Source organism: Eschrichtius robustus, chromosome 7 (assembly GCF_028021215.1).
Source record: "Eschrichtius robustus isolate mEscRob2 chromosome 7, mEscRob2.pri, whole genome shotgun sequence".
NCBI lineage: Eukaryota > Metazoa > Chordata > Mammalia > Artiodactyla > Eschrichtiidae > Eschrichtius > Eschrichtius robustus.
In genome coordinates, this window is record NC_090830.1 from 74,575,755 (window position 1) to 74,591,207 (window position 15,453).

Genomic DNA, 15,453 nt, shown 5'->3' on the forward strand with positions numbered 1-15,453 from the left:
ATAGCACTAAGACAATGCACTGTAGGGAACTCTGCATGGGAATAAAATCAGTTTGGTGAATTGTTTTGACCAGTTTCCTATACCTTTGCTGAGGATGTCACAGGTAGAATTCTTTGACAGAGATTGCTGTCTGTTGTACCCATGTACCCGAGGCTGTTCTAGGTGCTGGAAATACGCAGTAAATGAGACAGATAATGTTCCTGCCCTTGTGGAGATTATATTTTGGTATGGTGACAGACAGGAATAAGTTAAATAAATAATGTCAGCTCTGTGAGGGCAAATATTGTTGTCTCTGTAATTCACTGCCATATCTATGGTGCCTGGAATATAGTAGAAGTGCAGATGAATGTGAAATTAATAGATGTGATTTCAGAGATAAATGCTAGAAAGAAGTAGAATGAGGGAAGAGAGTGGTAGTGGTTGGTGGGCTATTTTACATAGAGTGAGTGGTCTTCCCGTGTCCAAAGGCCAGTCGGATGCATAGTGGCCTTTACTTGGTTAGAGATATAGCTAAAAGGAGCTTAAGGACATAGTCTTTGGAGTTGGATAGATCTTGGTTTAGCTTCTCTCATCACTACCAGTTAGTTCAGTAATCTTACCCTCTCTATGGCTTGGTCTCCACATCTGAAAAAGATGGACAATAACACCTACTTAGAGTTGTTTGGGAGGTTAAATGTGATGAGATGCCATATAGCACAGGACTTGGTATACAGGAAGTGTTTTATAAATGAACCTGAAGGTTTGGGTTCATTCTGGGCTGTGAATTGAGCTCTTAGGTCATTCGAAGAACTAAACTAATTTCTTGAGCAACTGCTAAATCGAGGCTGACTTCAGACTAGGGATTAAACTGATTTGGTTGCAGTTGGGTCAAGGAATAGCCAAGTTTACAGTTAGTCATCTCTCTGACTTTTTCTTCAGTAGTTCAGAGTTCAGATGATATTTAATTGATAGCAGTCTTTATTCTTCTAACCTTTGCCTTCATAAAAATAAACGCTGAACAGGCAGCACTGACTGTATATCTCCCTTACTTGTGGATAATCACTAGTGAAATGCCTGGAAGGGCATATTTCTTTTGATATTTTGTGTTTGAGCAACTTTAACTTCTAGGACTTGCTTTCCGCTGTGACTTACGTCATGGCAGACATAGTCTATTCTTGCCCAGATGGTCTCAAGAAATACCCATGAACTGAACTGGATAATGGGTTTGGTCTCGTATTTACGTGATGAGATACGTCACTTACAAGGGTTATTATTTTTTTTCATAAATTTATTTTATTTTTGGCTGCGTCGGGTCTTCATTGCTGCTCGCAGGCTTTCTCTAGTTGGCGGCGAGCGGGGGCTGCTCTTCGTTGCGGTGCGCGGGCTTCTCACTGCAGTGGCTTCTTTTGTTGCGGAGCACGGGCTTCAGTAGTTGTGGCACACGGGCTTAGTTGCTCCGCGGCATGTGGGACCTTCCTGGACCAGGGCTCGAACCCATGTCCCCTGCATTGGCAGGCGGATTCTTAACCACTGTGCCACCAGGGGAAGCCCTTAGAGGGTTATTAATTCTCTCACTTTCTCCAGTTTGGAAGCTAGAATTGGTAAGTCAGAGAAGACACTTAGGCAAGACACTTGCAAGTTAAATGTTAGTGAAGCCTCAGATAAGAGGAGTGGGGGTGGGGTGCTGTCAGAGAAGGGCTGCTTGAACATTGAGCTACAGTGTTTATAAATACTAGTGATAGTTTACTTTTCACCTTCCCCGTCTTTGTGGGGGAGGGAGAGCTCTGTGGTTAGGCAGAAGAAGAGATTAAAAGAAAGATAAAATCAGGTGAAACAAAAAAGGAAAAATATAATTGGAGTGGCCCTGAATAACTCTCTGCAGTGTGTTTAAAATTGTCACTGTGAAATCAGGTCTTCCTTCTCTGCTACAAGTTTGACATGTCACTTATCTTTCTTTGTGGGCTTATGGGGCAAGCTAAGTTCAAGGTATACATTTCACTAAGGTCATGTTTTCAATCTTTCCAAAACTTCTTTTTTTTCTTGCAGTTTTCTAACAGGTTTTGAAATACTTGCCTGAAAACCCTCCTTGGACTATGGTGGATTCAGCTGAAAATCAGCATTGGGTATGGACTGAGGCTTAGATGCTGACCTCAGTTCCATCAGTACAGATCTGGGTAATTTAGTAAAATTTGGTTAGTACATAAGTGGTTAACAATAATAACCAATGACTTGTAATGCTTTGTACATTGTTTATGGATGAGTGTGAGTATACAAAATGGAATTGGGTCTTTTGAAAAATGACTTATTGTGAATCACAAACAAAACTGTCATCACAAATCACCAAAAATTCTTACACCTCAGACCTGGGAGTCTGTAATTATGATGTGGTCATTCTTTGTGTGTCCAATTGAAAACAAACCTATGAGGATATAATGAAAAGTTGTGGTTTGATAAGAGAAGCAAATGGATAAATGAATTAGGCTGTTTCCCTCCTCTATTTTCAAAGGTTGTAAAATACATAAACTTGAACAGAGATAACAATGTTTATAAACATGCTTCTGAGCACTATTATCTAAAAGTCTGTCACTCAACATAGTAGGACAATTCCAACAGAGATGATAAACAGTAGTTGTCTTAATGGGCAGAAAGATGCCGGAGAAGGGGAAAAAAGCTTTTGAAATAGGATTGGGTTTTGAAGACTGAATTTAAGAAGCTACTTTTGGCAAATTTGGGTTGAGGAGGCGTTTTTGAAGTCCTTTAAAGCTATGCTCTTAGAATCTGCCCAGAGATTCAATATCATGTGCTCCTTAACCAGTCCAGGCCTTTGAAAAGCCCTTGGTGCTTATAGAGGCTTGGGAAAGGCTTGTAACCTCAGTGACTACTTTGTTGTTGTTGTTGTTGTTTTTTTAACATCTTTATTGGAGTATAATTGCTTTACAATGGTGTGTTAGTTTCTGCTTTATAACAAAGTGAATCAGTTATACATATACATATATCCCCATATCTCTTCCCTCTTGCATATCCCTCCCTCCCACCCCCCCTCCCTATCCCACCCCTCTAGGTGGTCACAAAGCACCGTGCTGATCTCCCTGTGCTATGCGGCTGCTTCCCACTAGCTAGCTATTTTACATTTGGTAGTGTATATATGTACATGCCCCTCTCTCACTTCGTCCCAGCTTACCCTTCCCCCTCCCCGTGTCCTCAAGTCCATTCTCTGGTAGGTCTGTGTCTCTATTCCCGTCAGTGACTACTTTGAACTGCTATTTGACACACCTGTAAAGTACAGTGAAATTGATAATTCCCTGCTGGGAGATCGTTTTTTTTCAAGTGCTTGTAATTAGGTCGAGATCATATATATTTTTTAAAGTTCCTTAAGTAATTTGTAATGTTCACAAATTGACTTATTCTTTCCTCTTAACAGCTGCATTTTCATTTTCTTAGCATGTTTATCACTCATTGTTATTCTTTAAAAACTGATAAATAGATGTTGACCACATGTATTTAAAAGTAGTATATAATATAAATTCAAAACAAAGCTCACTTGGAAATAAGAACTTTCCCCTAAGCCACAGTTCTGCACATTAACTTACCTCTAACTATATACATAAGCCAAGTAAGTGTAAGCCGTGTTTTAAAAATTAATTTTTGTCAAAGGAATATATACATAGCTTTAAAAACCAGAAACAAGCATTTTCAACTCTATTATCTATTTCTTCTAATATTTACCTCATTGACTCTGCATAATATACATCTCCTACTGTCTCTTGAGTCATCATTTTAAAGCATTAGCTACTGATTTCCTGTTATAGTAGGTGAGGATTTAGCTTTCTTAAATCACTCCTTTCATAAAAAAAAAAATCACTCCTTTCTTAAATCATTCCTTTTCTCCATTTCTCTTTTGATATAGCTATTATTCCTTTTTGTGGTTGTTAAATCAGTATTTTAAAATTATACTCATGACTTTCCTGCTACTTTCTAGGCAATTTCTCCAACTTTATCTTCTAACCTATTGAAAATTTAATTTTCTCTATGTTAGTTTTCATTTGTTAGAGCTCATTATTTGATAGCTCCTTTTTTCATTTTGAAAATAAGAGGAGTAACAAACAGTGTAATGTCTACATCTGAGAAGAGATTCAGATACACATTTGAAAAGAAAGAGAGTTATAGAATTCAGAAGAATAAAGGGGAGTATGGCAAAGTGGGAGAAAGAAGGTAAGACTTTTGTTGCTTATTATGAGAATGTTGGCATTCATTTTTTTTTTTAATTGAAGTATAGTTGATTTACAATGTTGTGTTAGTTTCAGGTGTACAGCAAAGTGATTCAGTTATGTATATATATGTGTGTGTGCCTGTGTATATTCTTTTTCAGATTCATTTCCCTTATAGGTTATTCTAAAATATCGAGTATAATTCCTTATGCTATACAGTAGGTCCTTGTTGGTTATCTATTTTGTATATAGTAGTGTGTATATGTTAATCCCAAACTCCTAATTTATCCCTCCCCCCCTCCTTTCCCCTTTGGTAACCATAAGTTTGTTTTCTATGTCTATGGGTCTATTTCTGTTTCGTACTTAAGTGCATTTGTAACATTTTTTTTTAGATTCTACATATAAGCGATATCATATGATTTGTCTTTCTCTGGCTTACTTCACTTAGTATGATAATCTCTAGGTCCATCCATGTTGCTGCAAATGGCATTATTTCATTCTTTTTTATGGTTGAGTAATATTCCATTGTATGTATTTACCACATCTTCTTCATCCATTCATCTGTCAGTGGACACTTAGGTTGCTTCCATGTTTTGACTATTGTAAACAGTGCTGCAGTGAACATTGGGGTGCATGTATCTTTTCAAATTATAGTTTTCTCCAGATATATGCCCTGGAGTGGGATCCCTGGATCATATGGTAATTCTGTTTATAGTTTTTTAAGGAACCTCCATACTGTTCTCCATAGTGGCTGTACCAATTTACATTCCTACCAACAGTGTAGGAGGGTTCCTTTGAGAATATTGACATTCTAACAGCTGGCAGTCCTGAGTTCTCAGAAAGTAGATGCTTTCAGCGCTGGCCTTTTCTTGGAGGCTTTCAGCCACTAGAAGAGTCTACCTTGAGATGATAGAAGAAAAACCTCCCATGTTTTAGTCTCCTAAGTTCTGCACAGTGATTTAATTTCATCACCACCTGGTCCATATACTGTGACTTTTTACTCAATTATATGTGCAAATTCACATAAATGATTTCCAGCTGAATTATCAATTCTGACTCCTGTTATTTAATTTTTAGTAATATTAGAACTCATGTATTTTCACATATTCTTTTAACTATAAATCTTGCCTTGATCTTAAAACTTTTTAGCTTCTCTTATTTTCCTCAGCTAATGCTCTTCTTCCCTTACCAACTTAATACATCATATTGTATTGTTACAGCAAAGTTTACAATGTGTGCATGTGTGTATTATCCTTATTCATTTACAGACAATCCTAGTACAACTGTATGTATTTCTCAGAGGCCATTATTAGTGGAATTTAAACCACTCAAAGCTAATTAAGAGTGCTGTAAAATGTAACCAGAGAATATGAATGTTTAATACAATCAAAAAATATTGGAAAATGTGTTAGAGAACACACCTTTAAATTATTCCCAGAAGTTTTATTAGGACGTTCCCTATAGATTCATATAAGTTTTTTATCAGTTATGGCTCAAAGTTAAATTTCTCTTTTTGAGCTTAAAACTCTTGCTAGGAAAAAAGTACTGAATTTTTTTTTTAAGTGTCATATAGTTCCTCTCCCTCCCCCCTGCTCCCACCCTTGTTTTTAGTTATCCTCTTGTTCTTGTTTCATGGATACAATCAATATCTTATTTCCCTAAAGATATTATAGTTTTTGTTTTAAGTTTTTTTCTGTTTCCTACATTTTTTTTTCTTGTTTGGTTTTTGCTTTTACCATTGGAAACTTTTCTTTAGTGTCTAGTAGTCTTAGGCTATGTTCATATTTAAAAGTGAGGAATTATGGGACTTGCCTGGTGGTCCAGTGGTTAAGACTCCATGCTTCCACTGCAGGGGGCACGGGTTCAATCCCTGGTTGGGGAACTAAGATCCCACATGCCTTGCAGTGTGGTCAAAAAAAAAAAAAAAAAAGTGAGGAATTAAGCTAATAGGAAGCTCTGTTTACATGGGTAAGGCTTTTGGGTTTTGATGTAGGTTGATTGGATCATAAGCTGGCTTTTTTTTTAATTGAGAAATAATTGACATATAACAGTGTAATTTTAAGGTATGCAGTGTGTTTATATATTGTAATATGATTACTTCAGGAGCATTAGCTAATACCTTTATCATGTCACATATTTATCATTTCTTTTTATGTTAACAGTCGGTAAGATTTAGTCTCTTAGTAACTTTAAAGTTTATAATACAGTATTATTGACTATAATCACTATATTGTACCTTAGATCTCCAGAACTTATTTATTTACTAGTTACAAGTTTGCACCTTTAGTATAGCCCCAATTCCCCCATCCCCAGCCCTTGGTAACCGCATTCTACTCTCTGTTTTTACAAGTTCAGTTTTCTTAGATTCCACATATAAGTGAGATCATACAGTATTTGTCCTTCTCTGACTTACCTCACTTAGCATAATGCCTTTAAAGTCCATCTATGTTGTTCCAAATGGCAGGATTTCCTTCTTTCTCATGGCTAAATAATATTCCATTGTATATATATATATACACCACATCTTCTTTATCCATTCAGCTGTTGACAGACACTTAGGTTGTTTCCATATCTTGGCTATTGTGATTAAAGATGCAGTGAACCATGGGTATGCAGATATTGCTTTGAGATACTGATTTCAATTCCTTCGGATGTATACCCAGGAGCGGGATTGTTGGATCATATGGTACTTCAATTTTTAATTTTTTGAGGAACTGCCATATTGTTTTCCGTAATGGTCATCTCAATTTACAATCCCACCAACTGTGCACAAGGGTCTCCTTTTCTCCATATCCTCACCAATGTTGTTATCTCTTGTCTTCTTGATAAAAGCCATCCTAACAGGTGTGAAGTGAAATCTCACTGTGGTTTTGATTTCCATATCCCTGATGATTAGTGATGTTGACCATCTTTTCATATATTTGTTGGCCATTTATATGTCTTCTTTGGGAAAATGTCTATTCAGGTCCTTTGCCCATTTTTAATTGGATTATTTTCTTTTTTTGCTGTTGAGTTGTATGAGTTCTTTATATATTTTAGATATTAGACCTTTATCAGATATATGGTTTGGGAATTCTCCCATTCTGTAGATTGTCTATTCAATTTATTGATGGTTTCCTTTGCTATGCAGAAGCTCTTTAGTTTAATGTAGTCCCACTTGTTTATTTTAGTTTTTGTTTCCTGTGTTTTGATGACTTACTCTAGGAAATCACTGCCTGGACCAATGTCAAGGATCTTTTCCCCTGTGTTTTCTTCTGGGAGTTTTATGGCTTCAGGTCTTACATTTGAATCTTTGATTGATTTTGAGTTAATTTTTGTGAATGGTGTAGGGTAAGTTTCATTCTTTTGCATGTGGATATCTAGTTTTCCTAGCACCATTTATTGAAGAAACTGTCCTTTCGCCATTGTGTATTCTTGGCACCCTTGTCAAAAATTAGCTGACTATATATATGGGGGTTTATGTTTGGACTCTCTATTCTGTTCCACTGCTATGTGCCTGTTTTTATGCCAGTACCATACTGTTGTTTTTTGTTAAATAAATTTATTTTATTTATTTATTTTTGGCTGCAATGGGTCTTCGTTGCTGTGCGTGGGCTTTCTCTAGTTGTGGCGAGTGGGGGCTACTCTTCGTTGTGGTGCGTGGACTTCTCGTTGCGGTGGCTTCTCTTGTCGCGGAGCATGGGCTCTAGGCACGTGGGCTTCAGTAGTTGTGGCATGCGGGCTCAGTAGTTGTGGCTTGCAGTCTCTAGAGCACAGGCTCAGTAGTTGTGGCACACGGGCTTAGTCGCTCTGCAGCATGTGGGATCTTCCTGGACCAGGGCTCGAACCCATGTCCCTTGCATTGGCAGGCAGATTCTTAACCACTGCGCCATCAGGGAAGCCCCTACCATACTGTTGTGATTGCTAGCTTTGTAATACTGCTTGAAAGCAGGTATTGTAATGCCTCCAGCTTTGTTTTTCTTTCTTATGATTGCTTTGGCTAAATGGGGTATAAGCTGACTTTTTAGTGTATGCCCCAAATATCAGCGTCTGTAGGGTTTTTTGAAAATAAACAAATTTTAGAGTAGTTTTATGTTTGCAAAGATAATACAAAAGAGTTCTCATATACCCCACACCCAGTTCCCCCTATTGTTAACATCTTACATTAGTGTGGTACATTTGTTATAATTAATGAACCAAGACTGATACATTATTATTAACTAAAGTCCACAGATCATTTAGACTTCCTTAGTTTTTAACCTAATGTCCTTTTTCTGTTCCAGAGTCCTATCCAGGATACTTCATTACATTTAGTTGTCACGTCTCCTTGGACTCTTTTTGACTGTGACAGTTTCTCAGGCTTTCCTTGCTTTTGATGGCTTTGACAGCTTTGAGGAGGACTAGTCATGTATTCTACAGAATGTCCCTCAATTGGGATTTGTCTGATGTTTTTCTTAGGATTAGACTGGAGTTACGGGTTTTTGAGAGGAAGACCACAGAGGTAAAGTGCTATTCTTATCACACCATGTCAAAGGTACATACTATCAACATGACCTCCCTGTTGATGTTAACCTTGATCATCTGGCTGAGGTAGTGTTTATCAGGTTTCTCCGCTGTAAAGTACTCTCCCCGGCCCCTCCCCACCGCCTTTCTATGCCATATGCTTTGGAAAGAAGTCACTGTGCACAGCCCACACTTCAGGAGTGAGGGGTGTGTGCTCCACCTCCTTGGAGGTGGGGGGAGGTATCTACATAAATTATTTGGAGTTATTCTGCGTGGGAAATTTGTCTTTTCTCCCATATTTATTTATTCATTCAATTTATTTATATTAGTATGGCTTGATGGGTATTTATTTTATACTTTGGGTTATAATCCAATAATACTTCATCTTGTTGCTCAAATTGTTCTAGCTTTGGTTATTGCAAGCTCTTTCAGTTGGTCTTGTGTCCCTTTGATATATCCTCATCATTTGTTTTTGTTGTTGTTACTGTGTTTTGTTTTTTTAGCATTCTTATTTTTTTTGGCACTACAAGATGCCCAAGACTCATCTTGTATATACTCTGCCTAGTTCTAGAATCAGACATTTCTCCAAGGAGCCCTGGTTCTTTTTTTTTTTTGCGGGGGTGGGGTGGGGGTGTGGTGAATGATACTAGAAACCAAGATCTGAGTGCTAGGTATTCTTGTTGCTGCTGGGTATCATTGCTTCCAGGGTCTCTCAGCTCACAGAGCAAGGAAATATATATGAGTATACCAACTTATGTACATATACATATCTACAAGTATTTATGTATATATATATAGTATGTGTGTGTATATATACAATATATCTATCCATCTGTATTTACATTAAGCTAATCGTGAGTTTATACTGATGGCCTCAACTCTAATCCAGAACCTGGATCATTCTAGCCTTCTCTACTCGCTTGTCTGTGGTCTCCCACTCTAGCAGTGAGAAAACTACCTCCCGCCATCCACCCTCCATTTACTTGGTTGTCTAATTCCAGTATACATTCGGTCCTCTGTATCTGCAGACTTGAAAGCTGCGCATACACAGGGCCAACTATATTCATTGTACTACACTTTTTTACATAAGGGACTTGAGCATATGCGGATTTGGGTATCTGCAGGGGTTCCAGGAACCAATCCCCCACAGATACTGAGAGATGACTGTACACTTACAGTGATTTCAGAATTATTAAGCCACGCTCTTGGGAAAAACAGCTTTATCACCCAGAGTACTCACTCATTTCCAAAGTTACTCAGGTCAGCATGTTTTCTTCCCATCCCCTTCAGTGAGGCTATTTCATACATTTGTAATACTGTTATATTGTCATTCCCATTGCATCCATGATATCCTGAATATTTTCTTAAATTCACATACATTAAATTCATTCTTTGTGCTATAAAGTTGTATGGGTTTTGACAAATGTATTGTCATATATTCACTGTTACAGCATCATACAGAATAGTTTCACTGCCCTAAAAACTTCTCAGTGCTTCACTTACTCAGCCCTCCTTTCCAAACCCCTGGCAACCACTGATCTGTTTACTGTCCCTATTGTTTTGCCTTTTCCTTATCTGAGGCCATATAGTTTTACCAGAGGAAAAACTGGATCCCCCAACTCCTCCCAATGAGGGAAGAAAGGGTTGTATGCAGATAGATGTTTGCTGGTGAAAATTGGACAGAAAAAAGTGGTTTGGGGTCTCACTGTTGAATTTGAGGGTTTCATTTGATGGCCCTGTTTTCTGTCTTGTGCCTCACTACCACTTGGGTGCCTGATGGTCCCAAGTCCAGGGGCTGTTGGGTTCACTCTCTCCAAAGAATAAACACCTGTTCTCCTCTAGGGGTAGGGGTAGAGTGGTCACTCATTGCTCTAGGCAGAGGGCACACCTGGGGCCTAACTGCTTTTTTATATACACTTTTAGCCAATCTCTTTTTTTTTCAGCCTCTTGCTTTTCCGAAGTATCAAGGCCTTCGATTCCTGAGCATTTCTAGAGTTACAGATGTCATTGCTCGTTTCTTGGTGCAGTCACTCTCTGCAGGCACTGAGGTGTCAGTGTTTCCTCTGCTAAGCTGTTACTTCTCTGTCAGCTTTCTGTCTTCCAAAATTATGTTAAGCTCTCTTGTCCTTGTGGGTTTATGCCGCACTTATGTATTTTGCAAATACAGCTCTTAATGTACAGTTGTGATAAAAAATAATTGTGTGCAGTTGATTTCTTTCTTTTTTTCCCCCCTTTTTTAAAAATCAGATTTATTTAGGTATTATTTACATACATAATAATATGCACACATCTTTTAAATTATTAAAGATTAATTAATTAATTGATTTTTATTGAACTGTAGTTAACATACATGCTCATTTCTTCATGAGCATTCCCTGACTGCTCTTGGGTCAGGAATAAACCTATAAAAAACTATCAGTAGTATTCTTTTGAAACTTGCTGAAGTTAACATTTCTGCTTCATTTGTGGTTGCTCCCATGGCAACACCATAGTAACTGTAACTGCTGGCAGGGTTTGAAAGTTTCTACTTTGACTTTCTTTTATGGCAGTTTGCTCTTTCACACACTCTCTTTCTTATTCTTTTGCAGCATGTGGAATACCAGCAGGGCAGACTGTTTTATATTATGGACAACTTAACTTTGGACATATCAATAAAAAAATAGGGGACAGAATTCAAGATCTGTTTTCTTTAGTAACAGGAATAAAATATTTATAAAATTCCTAATTGTTTCTATAATTCCAATAAATGGAACTGGTACCTCCTAATGGTTTACAGTTATGGTTTTTTTTAAAGTTTATTCAAGTTTATTTATTTGCTTATTATTGAGGTATAGTTGATGCACAATATTATATAAATTTCAGGTGTACAACCTAGTGATTCACAATTTTTAAAGGTTATATTCCACTTGTAGTTTTTATAAAATACTGGCTACATTCCCTGTGTTGTACAGTATATCCTTGTAGCTCATTTATTTCATACATAGTAGTCTGTACCTTTTACTCCCCCACCCCTGTCTTGCCCCTCCTCCCTTCCCTCTCCCCACTGGTAACCACTAGTTTATTCTCTATATCTGCGAGTCTGTTTCTTTTTTGTTATATTCACTAATTTATTTTTCAGATTCCATATATAAATAATATATGTTTTATGTTTTACTGAATGTACTGAAAGGGCTGCATGCATTTTTTTTATCCTAAGGGATTAAATGGGATGAGATGAAATAGCAATTTTCAGAAGGGGTACTGAGCTAGGTGAAGGCTTAGATTAAAGAGATGCTTTTAGTGTGCCCACTATGGGATGCATGGCTTCTCTTATGTGATCTCATTTACTTTTATTCTGCAAATGACCACAAGGGAGCTATGAACCCTTTACAGATACGAACTTGGAGCCTTTGTCTTCAGTCAGGGCAGAGCCAAAGTGGGAAGTCAGGGCCTGTGCACTTTCCAGTGGGCCAGTTTCCCTAGCTTAGGTCCTGTATTTCCCCCATGCTTTGCTTCCAGGTTAATGAGAGCCAGTGTAGCACAGTGGGTAAGCATGGACTCTGAAGCCACGCTGCCTGCATTCAAATATCTATTCTACCATGTACCACTTGGGATCTTTGCCTCAGTTTCTCTATCTATAAAATGGAGAGAATGATAGTTGTGGTGGGAATTAATATTGTAAAACACCTAGTAAACATTATATCAATATAGGTGTTTACTAAATAATAGGTAAATTGTGTTGCACTTCTTGTCTTATTATTTACTAAATAATAGGTAAATTGTGTTGCACTTCTTGTCCTCCTACTGTGCTCAGTACTTAAAGGAAAGCAGATATTGTCTTTAGGTCTTCCCATAAGGGCCCAGCTCTGTGGAAAAAGAAATATGTATAGATGTGAGAGAGTTCCTTCTTACATGGAAGGTTTGGGCCAGACAGGTAATACGTTTTAACTAAAATGTCACCTAGCGCTAACCCTCAAATGGTGTTCTTAAGCAAAATCTAAGTGCTTATAAGACTTGTATATCGCTGAATAGCTACGTAGAGCTTTAATAAGGGTGAAAAATTCCAATGGTTGAACTGAAATAATCAGACGAGGAATGGTAAAATAATTAATTATTTTGTTTTTCTAAAGTGAGGGGGCTGAGCTAGATGACTTCAAATACATGTGATCTTTATAATCATTAAGCTTCTTGGTTTAATCAGCTAGCTCAGACCTGGAATGTAGATGCTAATGTGCTTAGATTAAAAAATGGAATGATGTAATAGCTGAAAATCCTCTGGTGTCATTTGCCTAATTAAAATCCCAAAAGCTGCCTATCTGGCACATAAAAGCAACCACTAGATTGCAGAGATCTTTGGTTATAGCTTTGTGTCCTTTTGTCCATGAGCCATTGTAACCCCTTATCCCTATGTTGAATAAGTCAATGACCTTGGTGCTGTACTGCACCTCAGAGGTTACTTTTTAAATGAGGGAATTAAGACAATACTGTTATCACCTGTAGGCAGGTGACCTGCCCAGGATGTTATCCTCATCCAGTGCAGACTCAGGGACAGCACATCTGTTTCAGAATACCAGTTCCACATGGGGAATTGAATAGTGTCAACAACTAAAGATTAGCCTTTGCTTGTTTGTAGAAACGACAAAGTAAAGGAGCTAGAAGAGTTCATAGTCTGAGGGGTAGACACACTGAAAAGGATAGTGTTTCTCATTCTGGGAGACGGTTTTATATCAGTCTGAGAAAAGCATCTGAGTAATTTTAATCAAACACCCTGGGCTTAGGCTAGACTTCCAATGGCTTATCCACATGATGGATGGATAAAGAGCACTGATTGGAGAATCAGTGGCTTCTGAAGAGGCAGCTGTTGAAGGTTCTGGCCAGGCAATTGTCTGGCAATTGTCTTGATTAATGAGATGATGCAGTTGCAAAGCAAACAAAGCTAAGGCTGCTAAGTTGACCAGGAAAACTCATTTTTTTCCCTTTGTATTGTAGAGCAGGTGCCTATAGGAGCAGAGAAACACTGGGGTGCCCAGCTGACCTTCATTAACATCAGATCAGTTGCTAATTTTAGTAAACATTTGATTAGTATTTGGGATGTTATGGTCAGGAATTTCTTCATTTGCCATTTTCCCCCACTGGGAAGATCGTGTTGAAGTGATATCTCTGTGTTTAGTTTTCCAAGTACTGTTGACCCTTGAACAACTCAGAGGTTAGGGACGCTGGACCTTCCACACAGTCAAAAATTTACTTATAATTAATAGCCAGCCCTCTGTACAAGTGGTCCCCCCGTATCTGTGATTCCACATCTACAGGCGGATTCAACCAACCCTGGATCATGTAGTACTGTATATTTACTATTGAAAAGAATCCTTATGTAAGTGGACCCATGCAGTTCAAACCTGTGTCGTTCAAGGGTTAACTGTGGTTGGAATTCTTGACAATAACCCGACAGAATGCTGCTGCTAGTAGTAGCTATTAACTGAGTATCTATTGCATGGAAAAGGAAGAAAGGCAATATTGTGTATTGTTTAAGAGCTGGGCACTGAAATGAAACTCCTGGGTTTCATTCCTCACTGTACTGTTTACAGGCTTTGTGATTTTGAGCAAATTAACCTTTCTGGGCCTCAATTTTCTCATTTATAAAATGGAAATAGTAAGTGCTCCATCCATGTTAGCTGCTGTTGTTAACAGCGTTGTTGTTGTTGATTTCATCAGCTGACCAATGACTGCAGGAAGAGTGCAAGGTCTGTTGTACCCATACATTGACCCCTTTCTGGGTCCTTCTCACATCAAGTATGATGGAGGGAGATAAGTGAGTGAACCAGATATCCTGGTGGTCTGAGACATTTCCCGTCTGTGACTTCAGTTTTTCTCTCCAGCAGCAGCTTCCCAGTGAGTACGGGTGACTTCATTCTTTCTCATGGATAATTTTTTTCTGGTTCATTAGCTGGGATATCAAGGTTTTCTGGCTTACCATTGTGAATAGATAAACCGTTATTGATTTTTTTCCATTACCAAGGGCTGTAAGCTAAGAGATTTGATTGGTCACAAATGAAGGAATTTGCCGCAACATTCTTGAAACCTCTCTGACCAGGGCAATACTTAGTCTTAATTAAGATAGCGCTCTTGAGGAGCAGAGAGTTAGGAGTTATATTCCTGTGCTGAGAAGAAAAGGACTAAAGAGAAAAGCCTGAGACTAGACATTTGCAGAGCAGCTCAGCTGGTTGAGAGTTGGCTTTGTTTAACGCCCAACTTCTCAGAAGATTTTCCTCGGCTGAGTGGGCTTGGTGGGACATTAGCTTGAGAGTGTTGCTTAGCAACGAGATTTTGTGGGACCCGATTCTCAAAGAGTCAAGCAACCCATCCCCTGCCTGCCCTCCACCAACCCTCAGCTACCATCCTGAGCCTCCTATTAGACAATCAAGTGTGTGCTGGAGGGAGGGACCAGAGGCAGGGGGCAAAGTTTAATCACTGAACTAAGCAGACTGGAAGTATTTAATCTGTAGCACCTAGTTCCCCGGAGGGATCCAGTCTGGACTGGAAGTGGGCAGCGCTCCAGAGACGTGGGAGTGAACGCCGCACGGAAGTATCTGCTCACCTCAGGAGAAGCCAAACTTGGGGAAAATGTTTGCGGTACACTTGATGGCATTTTACTTCACCAAGCTGAAGGAGGATCAGATCAAGAAGGTAAGGACTCACAGAGCTGAGAGATACCTGGTTCAGGCTTCCCTGACAGAGTTAATCGATCCCGTGCCTACATGTGAAGAGATTTAAGAGAGCTTATTAGAAAAGGTACACGGTGCACAGA

The 15,453-nt window shown here is 38.5% G+C and overlaps 1 protein-coding gene across 5 annotated transcripts in view; it reads left to right on the top strand.

The window, feature by feature from the left end:
* The first annotated feature begins 1,593 nt into the window (after positions 1–1,593).
* The window catches only part of HKDC1 (hexokinase domain containing 1), a 57,984-nt gene continuing 44,124 nt past the window's right edge, over positions 1,594–15,453 (top strand). For 3 of the 5 annotated variants that reach the window (XR_011074476.1, XM_068547715.1, XM_068547719.1), the window contains exons 1-3: positions 1,594–2,171; positions 14,361–14,537; positions 15,152–15,332. Coding sequence is in view for 4 of the 5 variants with exons in the window: in XM_068547715.1 (XP_068403816.1) it covers positions 15,270–15,332 (63 nt within the window). In the remaining variant the exon portion in view is untranslated. Of the gene's footprint in view, positions 2,172–14,360; positions 14,538–15,112; positions 15,333–15,453 lie in introns of those variants that run through there. The other 2 variants (XM_068547716.1, XM_068547718.1) reach the window with 2 other exon arrangements.